The sequence below is a fragment of the Callionymus lyra genome, chromosome 3 (genome assembly GCF_982586985.1).
Source record: "Callionymus lyra chromosome 3, fCalLyr1.hap1.1, whole genome shotgun sequence".
NCBI classification, from domain to species: Eukaryota; Metazoa; Chordata; class Actinopteri; order Syngnathiformes; family Callionymidae; genus Callionymus; species Callionymus lyra.
Window position 1 is genome coordinate 1,604,375 of NC_141820.1, and position 20,951 is coordinate 1,625,325.

The 20,951-nt window shown below is 40.2% G+C and overlaps 2 protein-coding genes across 5 annotated transcripts in view; both read left to right on the top strand.

The window, feature by feature from the left end:
• Positions 1-20,951, top strand: part of LOC148082982 (NACHT, LRR and PYD domains-containing protein 3-like) — a 106,651-nt gene that overhangs the window by 16,326 nt on the left and 69,374 nt on the right. The gene's annotated exons all lie outside the window — the stretch shown is intronic.
• Positions 1,272-10,570, top strand: LOC148082983 (NACHT, LRR and PYD domains-containing protein 12-like; the record flags this gene model as incomplete). Its single annotated transcript, XM_087785595.1, has 6 exons — positions 1,272-1,471; positions 6,053-6,229; positions 8,480-8,656; positions 8,717-8,890; positions 9,197-9,243; positions 9,684-10,570. Coding segments are annotated over 6 exons (1,317 nt in total), but the record flags the coding sequence as incomplete, so codon positions are not given.

Below are 20,951 nucleotides of genomic sequence, written 5' to 3' on the forward strand. Positions count from 1 at the left end.
ATGAGCAAACACTTGAACATGTGTCGTGAACACAAACACACAAACACACAAACACACAAACACACAAACACACAAACACACAAACACACAAACAGTGAACGACTGTATGTTTCTCCCTCAGGCACAGACAGGGTTTATTTTAGGCTTAAAATCCAGCGTGAAAACTGAACATAAATGATGAAGAAAATGAAAAGTTAACACAGTGTTGATAGAAAATAACATTCAAACAAAACAACACCTCGTTGGCTGCAAAGAGAGAAAAGTCTTGTTTAAAGTTTCTTCAAGTCCTTGAGTTTATGCAAATGAATGTCTCTTGAGCTTCTTCTTAGACTTTTGAACTCTTGTGAGATAAACAGAGAGGAAGTGGACTTTCAAAATAAAACTAAAAACGTTTTAAAGAACATAAATAACATGAACTTAAATCCACTGCAAACTTCACAATAATACAAAGAATATTCAAAGTAGAAACAAGTTACGACAAAAGTTAGTCTGAAGCTAAAATGAAAAACACCAGATGATTCAATGAACTCATGACTTGTATGAAAACCATTCGATTTTCACTGATTATTATCAAACATTGAACCAGATGGAAACAAACTGATCCATATATTGATTGATGTCCAGAAACAACTTCAAAAATAGTCTCCAAACTTGAGAAATGTTTCAAAAGTTGAAACTAATTCAGTTCATGTGAAGCAAACATGGAGAAGAAATGAAGGTGAATGTGACGGAGGATGATTGACACTCCATCTGTGTCACAACATAGATCCACTGGATCCAAAGATGGAGAGAATTCACCTTGAATTTTCTAACTGTAAACATTCAAATGAAGACAACAATGTTGAGAGAGTGCAGGAGTGTGAGTGACAAACACACACACATTGTTTGAGCTTGTATTACCTGCAACACCTTCACACTCACACCTGACACGGTTATGAATAATAACTTTGTAAACCTGTTCATGTTGAATTGAATGTTAAAAAACAAATAGAATAAATTGACTGAAGTGAATCTTCACGATTGAATCAGTGTCTTGATTAAATTGAAGATATTTTTACTCTGGAAAAGAATTAAACACAGCAATTGAGAGAAAACACACAAAAACACTGAGATAAGTAAGTGAATAGAAAAAGAATCAATGATGTGTTATTATGATCAATATACATGTAACAACCTTTTATTTTCATTTGTCTTTGTTGTTTGTTTTGTGACTTATTTTTCCTTATTTTATCTTGTTTTTGTTTCTCATATAAACACAAATCAATCCTCTTGTTGACGACACTCGTCTCTTTCACAGGCTGAGCAGGTGTCGACTGACAAAGAGAAGTTGTTCACTTCTGTCCTCAGTCCTCAGCTCTCCGTCCTCTAGTCTGACTCAACTGGACCTGAGTCACAACAACCTGAAGGATCCAGGAGTGGAGCTGCTGTCTGCTGGACTGAAGAGTCCACACTGTCACCTGGAGACTCTCAGGTCAGAACATCATATCTTCAGCTTCAGAACATGTGAAAGTCAGAGGTGAGACTCCAGAGAGTCAAAGTTGAGTCTTCAGTGAGTTCTTCAATGAAGCAGATGATTCTAAGTGACCTCAGTCTTCAGCAGGTTCTACTTGAACTTGATTTATTCTTCTGCTGGGTCGTGCTGTTCAGTATGTTGACACATATTTACTGATCTCAGATCCATTCAGAGACATTTGAGAGACTCTTGTGATGTCATCACTTGTTCTGTTGCTAGATTTCAATGCAGGTAATGTTCATGGTGATGTGAGTATAACCTTTGGATCATCACACTTCTGATTCCACCAATGAAGCTGCTCGTGGATCACTTGTCTTTTATTTGTAGGATTCTGCACATAAATCAAAACACTGTTTGAGGATGGATCGCTCACACACTCGTTGCTCTCGCTCTACAAACACCACACAATAAGTTACACACTAAACAATTAAAACATCAATCAACGTATTCTATTCTATTATATTCTATTCTATATACAATAAAATGGCTACTAAACAAAGAATATAAAATACGACAATTGAAAGAAAAGGTGTTTCTAACATATTTTTCTACACTAATGCTCACAGAGCATCTCCTCCTCCTACCTCACTGTAGTCCTCGAGGCCATAGACATATATACATGGACGCCGCATCGACTGCTGTCGCCCACTAGAGCGGTGTGTATACAGGGCGGCCATCTTGGTACAGTGTCACTCGCTCCTACAGTGCATTAGGTCTATAGAGGAATGATGTGTTTACACTATCACTAATAACTCATGTGTCAAGAGGGCAGAACCTGATCACCAACAGCAAGAGACATGCCTCTAGCTCTGCGGTTCTAGTTTTTGGCCAATTTGAGTAGCTTCGGATAACTCCTGCTTCAACCGAGACACAAAGTCATGATGGTCAACAACAGTGGAATCAGGGAGAGCATGCTGGAACACAACATCAACAGGTTATCGTGGTGTCCTGCCAAACATGAGGAGAAAGGGTGCGAACCCAGTCGACGGATACCTGCTTAGCTTTTGAGAAATGATCAGTCACAACAAGTACGTCCACGCTTTGATTGACAGATTTCTCAGCAGAACAAAAATCAATGCAAACCAATTCCAAAGCTGCAGATGTTTGAATGCATTCAAGGGGGACACGAAACGCAGGTCCTGGAGTTTTAGCAACAACACAGTGAAAACAGCCCTTTACTGATGATTTGAATGATGTCACTCTCCAGTCCACTCCAGTGACAGTGTGTGTCTGACCCTGATGACCTCTGAGTCATGTAAACCACGCAACACCTGACCTTTGAATGAATTTGGGACGATTAACAGGAAGACTTTTTGTGTTTAGTTGCCTATGACGTTTGACATAATGAAACGCCATGTTTAGAATGTTGTCCTGTTCTTGCAGTCTGGCTTTTTCACTCTTAGTTAATGAGTCAGACTGAGTGATGTCCACAAGTTGAGGAAGAGGAGGTTCTGTGCCTTCTTTCTGGCTCATTCCACCGGAGATTTGTGCTTCAAAAATGGCTGATAATTATTCAGCTGTCAAGGAATTTTGTTGGTCTAGTGCAAGGGTGGCCAACCAGTCAGAGCCTAAGAGCCACATTTGTTTACTGTGTGAACATCATCCCTTCATCACACACAGACCTCTGCTTAGCCAGATTTGTTGTAAATGTCACACCAACATGATAATGACAGAATTTGACTACAGTCAGGGTCAGTCATTTTCAACAATGAACATTGTGTGCACACACACACACACACACACACACACACACACACACACACTCTCAGTTCAACCAAGTCCACAAACTAAAATATAATAATTAAAATATATTTTCTCTCTTACTATGCATGTTGCTTATTAGGACTTCTGTCATTCCTTGCTTTGAACAAACCTCTTCAGATCTGGCTTGTATTATTGCGCGTTAGATGAAAATACCGTATTGAACTCAAGCGAAGCGAACGCGCACATTCAAAAAAACACAAACCCAAACTTCGATATGAACTTTATAGAGATGGGATCGAAAGTTCTTTTGACTGAATCACTAGAATCGGTTCATTAAAAGGATTCGTTCAGTTCGTTCATCAAATCACTAACTCAGTGTTTATGGAGCCTTGACTGCAATTTCTTCTACTTCCTGGACGCAGCCAAACAATCCGTTACTAACTTAAATGATTCAGACCCGAGGTTAACATTCACTGCACTTGAGGGACAATGCAAAAAAAAAAAGTGCGTTCATGGAAAAGGACCAGTGCACAGACATTCGTGAGAAATTCAGCAAATAGAGAAGATCTTGAGGTGTGTTCACAGCCGAACATGAATCCCTGTTCACTGAACGAATCTGTGCCAACATAAAAACTAAATGTTCTGTAGCAAAGTCTTATCATAGAATCGCTCCCACCGGCACAGTCGCGGCGTTCAACTGAACTGAGGAAGGAATGAATCACTTCATGTAGTGATTCGGTTCATTACGTTCACTCAGAAGATCGTTCGTTGGAACAAATCGTTCGTGAACGACACAACACTAGAGCGTTAGAGCCGCATGAAACCAGGCAAAGAGCCGCATGCGGCCCGGGAGCCGCAGGTTGGCCAGGCCTGGTCTAGTGCTTCACCCTCATTCAAAGACTCAATGACCCTTTGACAGTTCGTAGTACACTTGAATGCACCATGTACTTTTATATCTTCAAGGCCACACATCCAACAATGAGACGTAGGTCTCTGTAACAGGTCTATGAACAATGCAAGACTGAACAAATGGTTCTCAGGTCGTCCAGATAACAAACGACTGGTAAAGTTCTTATCACCAAATATGGACATCATCATCCGTATAAATGCTGCAGTCTGTTGGTAAGACCCTGAGCATTCTATTATATTTGTGCAGACCAGACGGGAAGAAGAACGCTTTAAATTTCTTATCCTCTTCGTGGAGTCTGACATTATAAAACCCTGATGTGAGGTCCATAGTGGAGAAAAATGTGTTACCACCAAGCACAGCAAGGGCGTCTGTCTGGTGGGGCAGGGGGTCCGCATCTTTCACTGTTCTGGCATCAACCATCTGAAGTCATTGCAAATGCGTAGGTCATCATTAGGTTTAACTACAAGCACGAGAGGAGAAGAAAACTCACTCTGAGATTCATGAATAATCCCCTGTTCCTCCATCTCATTTAGATCCTCAGTTTCTCATATTGACTAGAGGGGTCACGGAGGTACGGCAGTCTGAGAGGCTTGTCGTCCACCAAACAGATTCTCTGGTTCTGCAGCATCTTTTCCAACAACCCCAGCAACCTCTCCATTGTAGAAGAGTCTTGATCAACTGGCTGCTGTCTCTCAGGTGGTTCACAGGCTGCTGTAGGTTAACTTCAACTCTATCCATGTTCACCTCTTCACTATGTCTGGCTGGTGTCTTCAAACTAGTCTATGAAATCATCCAACACGTCCTGCACTTCACGGCTGACCATTTATCCAAAGAATGGACCGGAATGTGAGCCAGATCTGGGTGATCAAACATTTGTCTTGTTCCCACAAGCAACCTGTGGCGACTGCAGCAGCTTTCTTGAGGCGGAGCCAGTAGTCCTACGGGTCTTCATCACATCTGGGAGAGTTGAATAAAAGTCTGCCAAAGGCACCGATGAATAGCGTTCAGAAGAATGTTTCCTCAAGAGACCAGACACAGCGTGAGGACGGCGTGCAACATCTATCTCTCCATTTCTATCCCAAACTTCACTCTTTAGCTCGAGCCCTTAAATGTGTGAGAATTTCTTCCACCCGACTCTCCAGTTGAACATCACGTTTCTTGAAATAATCTTCCATCAACTCGAGCCATTCTTCCAACTCAACTTTGTCTGAACATCCCCACGGAAAACAAGAGGAGCCTTGAGTTCTCTTGGTGTTTCGTGTCTAACATGAGAGAATCTAGAAATGTCCGTTGGGAAGTGACTTGAACCATCATGGGCTCCTGAGCTGTTGTGTGGAGCTGATGGAGGGGCTGTCGTCCTTGGATGGGATACCATAGTCTCAGCTCACTGTCCTCCATATGTTGAACTACATCAGTCATTTGGTCAGTCATGTTGGCATTAGCTGAAGGTTGATAGTAGTCCATGTATAGTGGAAGTAGTCGACTCCTTGATTGTCAAACACACACACATTGTTTGAGCTTGTATTACCTGCAACACCTTCACACTCACACCTGACACGGTTATGAATAATAACTTTGTAAACCTGTTCATATTGAATTGAATGTTAAAAAACAAATAGAATAAATTGACTGAAGTGAATCTTCACGATTGAATCAGTGTCTTGATTAAATTGAAGATATTTTTACTCTGGAAAAGAATTAAACACAACAATTGAGAGAAAACACACAAAAACACTGAGATAAGTAAGTGAATAGAAAAAGAATCAATGATGTGTTATTATGATCAATATACATGTAACAACCTTTTATTTTCATTTGTCATTGTTGTTTGTTTTGTGACTTATTTTTCCTTATGTTATCTCGTGTTTGTTTCTCATATAAACACAAATCAATCCTCTTGTTGACGACACTCGTCTCTTTCACAGGCTGAGCAGGTGTGGACTGTCAGAGAGAAGTTGTTCACTTCTGTCCTCAGTCCTCAGCTCTCCGTCCTCTAGTCTGACTCAACTGGACCTGAGTCACAACTGGAACCTGCAGGATCCAGGAGTGGAGCTGCTGTCTGCTGGACTGAAGAGTCCACACTGTCACCTGGAGACTCTCAGGTCAGAACATCATTTCAAACAAACACAAACACACACATGGATGTAAACAGTGAATGGATTCATGTTTCTTCATGAAACCTTTTTCACTCTGAGAGGATTTGAATGACTTTTCCTCGACTCATGAACTTGGTTCTAGAAGTGATGATATTTCATGAACACAACAGGAAGGTGAAGAATATTTCAAGTCATCTTGACATATTTATCAACACAGTCTGGAGACTAAACTCTAGTATTTCTATCATGACTCGACAGTAAAAGACGTTCAAATCATTGAATGTTGAAGAAAACCATCAACAATTAGAACAAACTCTCTTCTCTGGTTCTTGAAGCTTCCATGAGACGCAGGTTGATCTTTACAAACACACAACACAAGTCACACAACACAAGTCACACGACACAACTCACATTACACAAGTCACACAAGTCACACAACAAAAGTCACACGACTCACACGACACAAGTCAAACAACACAAGTCACAAAACACAAGTCACACGACACAACTCACACCACACAAGTTACACAAAACGAGTCACACAAGTTACACAAAATGACTCACATAACACAACTAACACAACACAAAACAAGTCAAACAACATGAGTCACACAACGAATCGAAGTCGAGCTACACAACAGCAGTGTGAGTGGAGTTACACAACAGCAGTGTGAGTGGAGTTACACAACACTAGTGTGAGTGGAGTTACACAACAGCAGTGTGAGTGGAGTTACACAACACTAGTGTGAGTGGAGTTACACAACAGCAGTGTGAGTGGAGTTACACAACACTAGTGTGAGTGGAGTTACACAACAGCAGTGTGAGTGGAGTTACACAACACTAGTGTGAGTGGAGTTACACAACACCAGTGTGAGTGGAGTTACACAACAGTGTGAGTGGAGTTACACAACACCAGTGTGAGTGGAGTTACACAACACCAGTGTGAGTGGAGTTACACAACACCAGTGTGAGTGGAGTTACACAACACCAGTGTGAGTGGAGTTACACAACAGTGTGAGTGGAGTTACACAACACCAGTGTGAGTGGAGTTACACAACACCAGTGTGAGTGGAGTTACACAACACCAGTGTGAGTGGAGTTACACAACAGTGTGAGTGGAGTTACACAACACCAGTGTGAGTGGAGTTACACAACACCAGTGTGAGTGGAGTTACACAACAGTGTGAGTGGAGTTACACAACACCAGTGTGAGTGGAGTTACACAACAGTGTGAGTGGAGTTACACAACACCAGTGTGAGTGGAGTTACACAACACCAGTGTGAGTGGAGTTACACAACACCAGTGTGAGTGGAGTTACACAACACTAGTGTGAGTGGAGTTACACAACACCAGTGTGAGTGGAGTTACACAACACCAGTGTGAGTGGAGTTACACAACAGAGTGAGTGGAGTTACACAACACCAGTGTGAGTGGAGTTACACAACACCAGTGTGAGTGGAGTTACACAACAGAGTGAGTGGAGTTACACAACACCAGTGTGAGTGGAGTTACACAACACCAGTGTGAGTGGAGTTACACAACACCAGTGTGAGTGGAGTTACACAACAGAGTGAGTGGAGTTACACAACAGTGTGAGTGGAGTTACACAACAGTGTGAGTGGAGTTACACAACACCAGTGTGAGTGGAGTTAGACAACAGTGTGAGTGGAGTTACACAACACCAGTGTGAGTGGAGTTAGACAACAGTGTGAGTGGAGTTACACAACACCAGTGTGAGTGGAGTTACACAACAGAGTGAGTGGAGTTACACAACACCAGTGTGAGTGGAGTTACACAACACCAGTGTGAGTGGAGTTACACAACAGAGTGAGTGGAGTTACACAACACCAGTGTGAGTGGAGTTACACAACAGTGTGAGTGGAGTTACACAACAGTGTGAGTGGAGTTACACAACAGTGTGAGTGGAGTTACACACCAGTGTGAGTGGAGTTACACAACAGTGTGAGTGGAGTTACACAACACTAACACTAACACTGACATTAAACACAAACACACATCAATCCTCTCACAACAGTGAGTCATGTGATCATTTATACATCAAGTGTTGAACTGATGAAAACTTCATTATTTCATGTGTTGATCAAGTTGATCTTGATTGAAATCAAAGTCTTCAAATGTTCACACAATCATGTGATGATCTTATGAACGTCAAGAGTTCAGTGTTTCCTCCAATCAAGGCTTTCAAGGCAAAATAGAGAAAAAGTCTCTTGTTGACGTTTCTGTCTCTTTCACAGGCTGATCTGCTGTTTCCTGTCAGAGAGAAGTTGTTCACTTCTGTCCTCAGTCCTCAGCTCTCCGTCCTCTAGTCTGACTCAACTGGACCTGAGTCACAACATCGACCTGCAGGATCCAGGAGTGGAGCTGCTGTCTGCTGGACTGAAGAGTCCACACTGTCACCTGGAGACTCTCAGGTCAGAACATCATGTCTTCAGTTCTTCTGCTTTAATGAAACTGTTTCTCCTTCATTACAGTCTGTCAGCGTGTAAGATCTCAGCAGGAGGTTGTTCTTCTCTGGCCTCAGCTCTGACATCTAACCCGTCCCATCTGAGAGAGCTGGACCTGAGCTTCAATCATCCAGGAGGACCAGGACTGGAGCTGCTGTCTGCTGGACTGGAGAGTCCAGACTGGAGGCTGGAGACTCTCAGGTATGGACGGAGCAGCAGAACTCACTGACTGAGCTCCAAAGATCTTCTGAACATGTTATCAGAAGCAGAGAGATGTGAGTGTGTGACGCTGCTCAGACTCTTCATCTGAACTGAGCACATGAATCCAACTCTCAGAGCTTCTCCATGTTCTCCTGCTGGACACCAGTGGAAGAACAAGGAGACAGTGGAGACTGAGCGAGTGTTTCTAGATCCATCTTTGTTGTGGTCCACACAGTCATGAAAGAACGTCCACTTAGCAGCATCTGAAGTCAATGAACCTGATCTTCTCAATGTTTCTTCCTCCAGGCTGGATCACTGTGGACCACAGAGGTTAACATCTGGATGGGAGATGTGTAAGTTTGATTTGATTGATGGATGAGAACTCCTTGACTCTGTCAGCTTCTAGTGGAGCAGTTGTGATGTTGAGATGTTGTTACACTTGAATCTGCTGATGGAGCTTCATCAAGTCCAGGATGATGGTGGAGATGAACACAGAGATGTTTCAAGAACATGAAGAAACATCATGTTAGCTACATGCTAGTTTAGCTTCTGACTTGATATGGACACACTGGTGTCAATCAAATGTGACGAGATGATTCTGGGATGTTCCTCCTGGTTCTTCTCTTGAGATGGTCCCAGTCTCAGAAGACTGTTGACTTCACTTTGATGGTGATCTCCACTAGATGTCAACAAACAGAGCAGCCCTCCCTGGCTTGCTGGGACACTGAGTCCATGATTGTCTTGAAGAGAAAGTTCTTCCACCATCATCACCTCTCGTGTCTTCTTCTCTCAGACTTCCGTCCACTCTCACTGGACCCGGACACAGCACACCGGCGCCTCCTACTGTCCAAGGACAACAGGACGGTGGAACTTGTGCCGCAGGATCAGGATTATCTGGACCATCCCGACAGATTCCACCGGTGTCTTCAGGTGATGAGCAGAGAAGCTGTGACTGGACCATGTTACTGGGAGCTGGAGTGGAGAGGAGGAGCTTCTATCGCACTGACTCTCAGAAGAGACGGAGGGAAAGAAGACGAGTCTGAGTTTGGACAGAACCGTTATTCCTGGAGTCTGAGCTGCTCTGATGATGAAGGATATAAATTCTATCACGATAAGATAGAATATGAGATCGAGAGTCAAGAAGTTTCTCACAGAGTAGGAATGATGATGAACTTTAGTGATCCTGGATATTTATACTTCTACAGTGTCTCCTCTGATGGACAGAAACCCCTCCTAACCTTCTTCACCTCCACTGAACCTTTGTACCTGGGATTTGGACTCACAGAGGTTCCTGGTTCTGGTTCCTCAGTGTGTGTGTGTGACCTGAGTGTGTGAGTGTGTTCCTCCAACACACTTGTGTAGCTGCTGTCAATCATCATTAAAGTGCTGACAGTGCTACTGACATTATAGAAACTTTAGGATTAAAGAATTAATGTTTTACGATATTAAGGCTTGAACTCAAAAAAGATGATTCAATAGAAGAAAACGCTTCAAATAAAGGAAAAATGTTAAAAAGCATTTTTTCTTGAACAAAATGTTTATTTTTGAAGAAACTTTTTTGTATTGATATTGTTTTTGATCAAAATCCACTTTCTTTTATTTTTACTTTTATTGTGCAACTGATGTGTTTGATTGACTTTTTAATGTTAGTAAATCGTTTGTGTCATTCTTTTATTTTATTGGACAGACTTGTAGCTCATGTTCTTCTGTTGAAGGATCTGTGAAATCATGGTTTATTCTTGAGATTCTTAATGGTGACCTTCAAGTGTTTGAACAGTTTATAAAACGCTGGATGTGTCAGTCGTGGATCTTATTCCTGCCGTGATGAGCTTCATGTCGCAGTATGACGTGATGATGGACTAGAGCTCAGATGATGGAACCCTGGATTCAGGAGATGTTCACCCTCGACATGGTGAAGAGAGAAGCACACGTTGAGCTGGAGCGACTTTACTTTCAGCCTGTTTTGAACTCTGTGGCTCTGATGGAGGTCCAGCTGACAGCAGCACATGCCGAGCGTCTGTAACGGAGACTATTGAGACTTGTCTGGACGAACAACAGCTCCACGTCGGCCTCAGATGGAAGAAGTTCTTCAGGTGGTCACCTGTGGTAGAAGGCAGCTCCAGTCAGCACGATGGAGTAGTCGTTGGTCCACTTGGACGTGTAGCCCCAGGCGTGTTTCAGGGGGTCCCAGAAGTGGCTCCTGGGCGGGTAACCCACGATCCTCTCGGGGAAACTCCTCCACACCAGGAAGGCCAAGTTGACCTGAACGACAAGAGTCAATCCTGAAGCTCCTCCTTCTCGCCATCGTGTCCACAAACCTCACTGGTCAGCAGAACCATGTCCTCGTTCAGGCTCAGCACAGCTTCCGTTTCTATGGCAACGTGAGGTAGAAACCGACTGGAGGCCTGCGACACAAACATGAGCCATCGGGGAAAGTCAGGACATGAGCGACACACCTGTCACAGAGAGGACGAGATTCTTACCTTCCGTCTGCCGTCCGTCACCGTGAGAGGAACCGGCATGGGTGGAGCTTTCTCACTGTTCCAGATGATGATGATCTGCAGGAATGATGTCGACGTTCAATAACATCCCAGAAAACTCAGGTTATAAGAGTCTATTAATTATTACTCGAGTTTATGTTGGTGTCTCAACCAGAAGGATCGTCTCGCCTGCAGTTCATACTAAACTCTGCAGCCAGAATTCGAACCCGCTCTCGTAGAAGAACTCACATTTCTCCGATCCTTAAATCTCTGCATTAGTTTGTTTCAGGATCATTTGAAAATTCTGGTTCTTACTTTCAGATCTTTTCATGGTAGGATTTCATTAATTAATTAATAAAACAAGTTTTCAAATGTTTTTGTTTTATTTTGTCAAGAGTTAAATAACATTTGTACATTTTTTAACAATTTTTGGTTAAAAATAATATTTTGGATGCAACAATATTGAAAAGACTTATATGGAGAAAAAAAATGCATTCAAGAATATATATATATATATAGGTACATTTTATATATATATATTTTATAATTGTATTAATTTTATGAAAGAAAACTAAGTGAAATACTTTGTATTTAAAAACAAATTTGGGAAAGTTTAAAAATCTGCATCTTTTTTGAAATACTGTGTCAATATTATACATTCTTGACGATACACAACACACACACCAAATATATACACAACTCTTTAAAGCTGACTTCCTGCAGCACACTGACTGACTGACCTGAGAGCAGGACTTGGACCTGGAGACCACCTGCAGCAGCTTCATGATTGGCTGAGACTGAGACACCAGCAGGGAGACGGCGTGGATGACGGCAGTGAATTCCTGACCCGGAGTGACCCCTGGATTTATGAAACAACACAACAGCATTTCTACAACTGTCCCTGACACATCTTTGGGGGGGACGCGTGTGTGTACCCAGGCCCAGGTAGTAGAACGGGAAGTGGGCCAGATGTGTGGAGTATTCGGGAAGAACCAGCAGTCCTCCAGGCAGGAAGTTCCACATGTACTTGTTCCTGGACGTGTGAGAAAACACTCGGTCCTTGATGATCTGTGCGGAAACAAAACTTGAATCAATTTGTTGCTCCACCAGATGGCGCTCTCAGCCGTGAGATGTTTCTCTCTGGAAACATTACTATGAGAACTGAAGACATATTCTAAATTACTTTCCTATAGGTGTATCCATTGATGAGTTGAATGTATGTCCTTTGTGTATTCAACTGTTAAACATTGATAATGTCATCTCTCATTCAGATCTTAAACATCCTGTGTTGTGTTTTACGACAGCTCCCTTCCCACAGCAGGGGTTGAAGGCTCAGGGGCTCTGGCCAATTGTGTCTTAACTTTTATGGCCCTTGGTGACATGGCTTAAAGGTGCTCACTGTGAAGATAACATACTGTATGTATTGGGGGAGGAAGGATAAAGCCACGGTAACAAATGTCGTGATTGTTTAGACAAGGATGTTCCCGACTTTTGAAGTATCAAGACACAGAATTTAGGGCCCACGAACCTGGTTGGAGATAACAGGTGTGAAGGAGGTCAGGAGATTCTTTGTTTAGATTAGTGATCAGATCAAACAACATCTGTTGTTCATTATGGAGTCAGATTTGGTTCTGGGAGTGTCAAGTTTCGTGGCTGAGATCAAGATAAATTTAAATAAGTATAGAGCAAGGTGTGTTTGATTGTTCGGAAATACCAGAGGTTGATTGTTAAATGTTGTTGTTGTTGTTAAATATGTGTAAGGAAAAAGGTCAGATGTGCTGCTTTTGATTTGAAATTTTATAAAGTAAGAAAATAAGGGTCATTTTGATTTAATGAATCAAGTTTTATGAACCTAAAGGGTGTCAACATAAATAACTTGTTCATTGAATTAATCGTGATCATAAGCTGTTAAAATTAAAAAGTAAGAAAATAAGGGTCATTTTTGATTTAATGAATCAAGTTTTATGAACCTAAAGGGTGTCAACATAAATAACTTGTTCATTGAATGAGAAATGATCATAAGCTGTTAAAATTTATAAAGTTAAAAAATAAGGGTCGTTTTTGATTTAATGAAGCACGTTGTACGAACCTGAGGGGGTAGACACAAACAACTTGTTCATTGAATAAGAAATGATCATAAGCTGTTAAAATTAAAAAGTTAAAAAAATAAGGGTCATTGTTGATGCAATGAGACAAGTTGTATGAACCCAACTTGTTCATTGAATTAAACATGATCATAAGTTGTTAAGATTAAATCAATAAGGGTTGTGACTACTTTCACGATCATAGAAAAGCAGACACATCTGGAAGAAAAAATAAATAAAAAATAGATAAATAATAAAAAATAAATAAAAATAGAAATGAAACAAATATTTTAATAAAGGCCTAGGCTTAAGACGCCTAATATTGATTGGGAATCAATGCCTTTAAGGTTGGGAACCTGCGTTCTCCTCGGGCGGGGCCCGGAGTATTGAGTTGTATCAATATCTTGAAGAACCGAAAAAGGTTGGAGGCCTTGGAATTTGATCAACTCCTAAAGAACCCAAGGAGTTAGTCTCCAAGTTCAAACTAGGTTGAGTCTTTATTTTAAAAAAAAGGACCAAAAAAAAAAAAAAGGTTAGGAACCTGCGTTCTCCTCGGGCTGGGGCCGGAGTATTGAGTTTTATCAATATCTACAAGAACCAAAAGGGTTGGAGACCTTGGTATTTGATCAATTGATCAAAACCTAAAGAGCCCAGAGTGGGACTCTGAGTTTGAACTGCTTTGTATTGTGATTATAGCTTGATTTTCTGTTGTTAAGAAGTTAATTTTCTATGAAGTTGAAATTAATCTGTTGTTTGAAGTGGAATTTTGGGTGCAGCCTGCTGAGCTGAGGAAAAAACCTACGATCTTGTCCTTTTTTAGGTGAATCCCTGGACTAAAACGCAGACAGAGCGTTGATAAAACAAATTCTCTTGAACTAAAACGTATAACATCTTTAATGTTACATTTTTCTTTTCTTTCCATATTCTCTTGAAAAAACGTAGCTTCTGTGAATGTTACGTTCTCCTTTTAATTTGCATTTCTTTGTTTAACTGTTGTATTTAAGGTCTTGTAAGGCCTACTTTGGTAATCATACTTTGTTATTAATAAATTGACTGTCTTAATTCTAAAATGTCACTCTTCCTTGGATCAAACGAATGCGCAGAACTCATTAGACAGGAAAGAGATTTGAGTTCCTTTAAATTGGTGACCCCGACGTGATCCAAGGAGGAAAAGACGACTCCGGTTGAGGTGACGGGGCCTGGATTCCTGGACTCAAAAATTACAAGCTGCGCAGCATAAAACGGTAAGAAGACACCACTTTATTGATTAGAAGTCTTCTTTTGAGTCCAGATCCAAGTTTCGTGGCTGAGATCAAGATAAATTTAAATAAGTATAGAGCAAGGTGTGTTTGATTGTTCGGAAATACCAGAGGTTGATTGTTAAATGTTGTTGTTGTTGTTAAATATGTGTAAGGAAAAAGGTCAGATGTGCTGCTTTTGATTTGAAATTTTATAAAGTAAGAAAATAAGGGTCATTTTGATTTAATGAATCAAGTTTTATGAACCTAAAGGGTGTCAACATAAATAACTTGTTCATTGAATTAATCGTGATCATAAGCTGTTAAAATTAAAAAGTAAGAAAATAAGGGTCATTTTTGATTTAATGAATCAAGTTTAATGAACCTAAAGGGTGTCAACATAAATAACTTGTTCATTGAATGAGAAATGATCATAAGCTGTTAAAATTTATAAAGTTAAAAAATAAGGGTCGTTTTTGATTTAATGAAGCAAGTTGTACGAACCTGAGGGGGTCGACACAAACAACTTGTTCATTGAATAAGAAATGATCATAAGCTGTTAAAATTAAAAAGTTAAAAAAATAAGGGTCATTGTTGATGCAATGAGACAAGTTGTATGAACCCAACTTGTTCATTGAATTAAACATGATCATAAGTTGTTAAGATTAAATCAATAAGGGTTGTGACTACTTTCACGATCATAGAAAAGCAGACACATCTGGAAGAAAAAATAAATAAAAAATAGATAAATAATAAAAAATAAATAAAAATAGAAATGAAACAAATATTTTAATAAAGGCCTAGGCTTAAGACGCCTAATATTGATTGGGAATCAATGCCTTTAAGGTTGGGAACCTGCGTTCTCCTCGGGCGGGGCCCGGAGTATTGAGTTGTATCAATATCTTGAAGAACCGAAAAAGGTTGGAGGCCTTGGAATTTGATCAACTCCTAAAGAACCCAAGGAGTTAGTCTCCAAGTTCAAACTAGGTTGAGTCTTTATTTTAAAAAAAAGGACCAAAAAAAAAAAAAAGGTTAGGAACCTGCGTTCTCCTCGGGCTGGGGCCGGAGTATTGAGTTTTATCAATATCTACAAGAACCAAAAGGGTTGGAGACCTTGGTATTTGATCAATTGATCAAAACCTAAAGAGCCCAGAGTGGGACTCTGAGTTTGAACTGCTTTGTATTGTGATTATAGCTTGATTTTCTGTTGTTAAGAAGTTAATTTTCTATGAAGTTGAAATTAATCTGTTGTTTGAAGTGGAATTTTGGGTGCAGCCTGCTGAGCTGAGGAAAAAACCTACGATCTTGTCCTTTTTTAGGTGAATCCCTGGACTAAAACGCAGACAGAGCGTTGATAAAACAAATTCTCTTGAACTAAAACGTATAACATCTTTAATGTTACATTTTTCTTTTCTTTCCATATTCTCTTGAAAAAACGTAGCTTCTGTGAATGTTACGTTCTCCTTTTATATTTCCTTTGATATCAAACTTACAGCGTCTGTGAACGTTGCATTTTTCTTCTTTTACTTTCCTAACTTACAGCCGCTGTGCTGAGAAACATTTGTGAACATTTTAATTTCTTGAGTTAAAAAGCTGCTGTGATAAAAACTGTAACAAAATGAGTGTGGAAATTGACCGGGAGAAAGAATGGTTTGACTGGGGAATGGTTCTACGGTGTGGTGAATCTGTTGGGATGCAACTTGAAAAAATATTCGAGCAAATGAGAAGTTCTGCCCCAACGGACAAGGATGCAAAGGAAGTTGAAAAAAGGGTAAAAAAGAATGTGAAAGAATGGCAGAGTACGGGATTATTTCTGGCAAATAATCACAGATATGTTGTGTTGAAAGGATGTGCAGAGAAATGTTGGAAGGAGAGTGTCTGAGAGGAGAAATGAGGGGAAATTCCCCACAACCCCCGCAATACAGAAACACAGAGGAGAAACCTGGAACCACATGCAGGATCACGGCAAACATCCACGTCACTCGACCATCTGATCGACGGGAGGAAAGCAGACAACTTTCTAAAGCCAGTGACTTGACATGGAACTATTGACGACCCAAGAGACTTCTGACTCGGTAATATAAACACAAAAATACAGTCATTATGAATGGTTTGGAAAACTAGGCCTTAAAATATTGTTATTGAAAATAAATATTCCTATTAAAAAGACCAAACTGATAAGAACTGAATACAATAAATTTACTCGAAAGAAAATAATTAAGATTATAGCGCTAAAAAATCCTATAACAATAAAAAGTCACAATAGGTAAAAAGATAAAAGCTTTTAAATAAATTAAAATAAAACATATAAGAGGAAATACTTAATATTTCCTTTGTTCCTCAACATCAGTGAAAAGACAAGAAACTAACTGTTAAAGATAAAAATGAATTTGAACATATTAAAGTAAAACCAGTTCCATTATTGAACAGGCTCATTGTTGGACAGAGTTCTGTCATGGAGTAACACGTGTCTTAACAGGGGGGATGGTAAGGTCAAAAGGACACTGTGTAGCAACAGGCATCCCTCCATACTGTGAATTTTACTTTTTGTAGATCTTAGTTTAAAAGCTTAAAAATACAACCCACATTGTATCATGAGGTTACATCTAGTTGGTTTTATGGTTGTTCTGTGAATTTATGTTGCTTGACTCTATTTGGTTGGACTATGGAAGTATTTGTCTTGGCTGATAAGAGTAATGGTTACTTGTTTAAATTGTGAGCTAAAGTTAGTCCTTGTTGTAAAGTTTCGACTCTGACTGAGATTGTTCTCTGTGGCTTGTTTGTTTAATCTGGGACTGTGTCAGCTGTTTTAACATCTAGGATTGTTTAAATTAAGTATTTTTTAGGTTTTCAAGATCATTTTATAATTCAAAGCAAGTTCTGCGCCACTGAGTGTTTTCTTGTCCATGACATGAAATTAGAACCTCTAGAGGGAGGAGCTCTATCTGTGGGATTGTTCACTACTTGGGGTTAGACTCTGAGATCTGTTCCTGCTCTACTAACACACTCCTTCCACTCTGTGACTTTTAACACCAATTTGAGACATAGTGTCTATCTAATTACACTTTTTCAAAAAAGCTTTTCTTTTATGGAGATGAAATTTTCTGTCAAACAATCAAAGTACTATGGGTCACAGTGAAACATCAGAAAATGACCATTACTTTGACAAACAATTTTCTGGGGTCCGACAGTCATCACAACAAATGTTTGGTTTAAGAAAAAGGCAAAGTGGCTTCTCTCCCCTCTACTGTTATCACTCTCGCCCTATGAAGCAGCCTGATTCAGGAGAGTATGGAAGGCTGGTTCGCTTATGACGGGTAAGATCCTGACTCAAACCATGGGACAACCTAAGACAGGCACAGTCACGAATGATGGTCCCATCATTTCTCACTGATGGGACCATGCAGGTGATGCTGGTGAGCCGAGGTGGAAGAGAAAGTTTGTCAGAACCCTGTCTGATGATACGACGAAGCCACTCATGGGTCATGTTTTGAGAAACAGGCCAAAACCAATACATTGACTGATCCCATGAGGATGTTTGCAAAATGAAGAAAATCCTCCTTTTCTTGCATGATATTGTTTTCTTGTCATTTTCTTGTCCGTTAATTGAAAGCATTGAAAGCTCTGATTTAAAAAAAAAAAAAAATAGAAAAGGGGAATTCTCTGTAGACCTAAGATTTTGAGATTTTTATTTTTTTTTTGATTGGGAAGTATAATTCTCTAGTAGAAGAGATTCTGAACAGTCATAACTGTGAGACGGTGTAATGTAGGGAGTTAGGAAGTTTAAGTGAAATGGAATTGCATAAAAAACGGGAAGTAAACTATCCTTTTATCTGCTACTTTTGGAAAGGAAAAAGGGATAAAAGGAGAGGAAGAAGATATATGGTTGAAAATGTAGTATCATTGAATTGGGATAATTTTTAGGATAAGTATTGCTACATCATATTCTGATTGTAAATGATTTGATACGCTGACTGGTTTGGAGTGACAGGCTTGACAACAGAACAATCTCAGATCTACTTTGAAGATGAAAGAGGAAACTTGTTAATTTGTGTTTAGGAATGTTGAGACTTTACCAACCAGAAGTGACTGAATAATCGAGGTGATAAAGAAGTTAATGAAGAAGTTGATTCTTAATTCAGTCTGTTGAGGTCTGTAAGTAAAAATAATTTTTAACTTAGATTTTAAAAGTAATGACGAGGCTTGATACATTGTCATTAGCGCTGATGGCAGTGAGATCATGTCCTATGAAGGATTTTATAGAAGTGATAATTGATAATAAAATTAAAATGATTGATTTTAAGATTCTTTAGGGAACAGTTTGGTGTGTGTCATAAAGAAAAATATAAATACTTTAAATAACTATAAGAGGTTAGAATATTTTTTTGGGAACTTTTGATAATTGTTGATTTGAGGATTACTTTAAAATGGTTAAATTCTAAACTTAAACTGGAAATCACTTAGTATGAATTTGATTTGAGTAAAGTTTAAAAAAAAACAAAAAAAAACGTTATGAGTCGATCAACTGGATAAATGAATTGAAGAAAGAACATTTAAAAGAAATAACCGCTTTATATTTGAATCATCAGTTTGATCAGATGATACTGAACTTATGCATTTGACTGACTTACAGACATGTCATGACGTAGACCGAACACTGTGCATCTGCAGTGCAACAGATTTTGTGTCTATGTGTTTGTGTGTCTGTGTGTTTGTGTATCTGTGTGTTTGTGTGTCTATGTGTCCATGTGTCTATTTGTCTGTGTGTCTATGTGAGAGCCAGGATGAATCAAGTGCAAGAACATGAGATCATGTGTGTGTTTGCACTGAGAGAAAGAAGCAATGAACACTAACACATACCGGCATGTGATACGTGCATGTGCATGATTCGATTGATCATTGTTTTGATATTTGTCTAACGAAGTGAACAAGATTTATCCTAAAGGTTCCAGGAATGCTGCACCTCAAGTGAGGTGGAGAAGAGTCCTCATAAATCTCTTCTTTCCTCAATTCTGTGTGTGTGAGAGTGAGAGACCCCCTTTACTCCCAAACGTTTTCTTTACAGGATCAGGTTGGAACCTGAAGGCTCCATTTCACATATCAATGATGTTTAGTAACAGTGTTTGTTTCTAATGATGACTTAAATTCTCCAGGAGCAGAAGCAACACACCTAGCAGTTGTTTGGTGGTTAGTTAGTGGACACCAGGACCTTGTTGAGTGTGTTGTGTCTCATGATATTGTGATAATGTGTAACTGTCTTGTCCTTTGTGATGAACATTGTGCGCTTGCGAAATAACCTTCAATTTTATATAGAAATGATTTGCAGCACTGATAGGTTTAAGTGTGGGACCTCCAGGACTAAGAGCTCACCGCCGACATGGCTTTGAGGGTCTGAGAAAGGAGACCTAGTCCAGACGAACGGCAAGTCTAGCGGAGAGGTCGAAGGTGCCACACTGGAGACAGGACCAGCCGAAGGAGGGTGTAACGTGAGACCAGACCAGACACGTGAGGGTTCTACACGGGAGGCTGAACCGGCTACATCCAAGTCCGGACCGGATTGGAGTTCCAGGTGGACCCAAGAGAAGATGCGTTCTGTCCCCAACAATTGGTAGAACGTTACCACCAACTGCGGCCCCTACAATCTGCGGCCCCTACTTCTTGTGGTCCCTGCATCCTCACTCCCTGAAGTCTCACTGCTTTCACTGCCAGCAGTGATCCACCTCTGCACCTGATGAAGTCTCGCTGCCAGCGGTGACCTTTTCCACCACATCACTACCGCTTGATGGCAATTTTCCTGCTTTTGCCTATTTCCTTAAACCATTTTGAAATATGGTTTTCCACAACAACCAGCGGAAACACCCTACAATGCCTACATGAGTGCATTGTCCTGAGTCTTGAGCCACATGGACTGGGGCGCTCAGGGAATTTCCATTTCTTTCTATCAAAGAGGTGCTGAATGGAATCCTGCGCCTCCACCAAGCGATCATGTCCCTCATTGAGAGTTTGTTTTGCTCATGAAATCATCTCAAGTCACTTGAAGAAATAACAAAGTTTGGGAGTCTCACAAAAGACACTGGCAGCTCGCTTGAATACTCTTTGAATGATATCCCTTGTAATGCTGCCTTTCTGACACAAACTTGGGAATTCACTATTGAGGTTTCTTGTTTTAAGATTTACACTGGAAGTGATAAAATCTTGGTTGGTTTTGAACAAATATATAGATAATGTTATTAAGATTTCACTGTAACGATTGGTATTG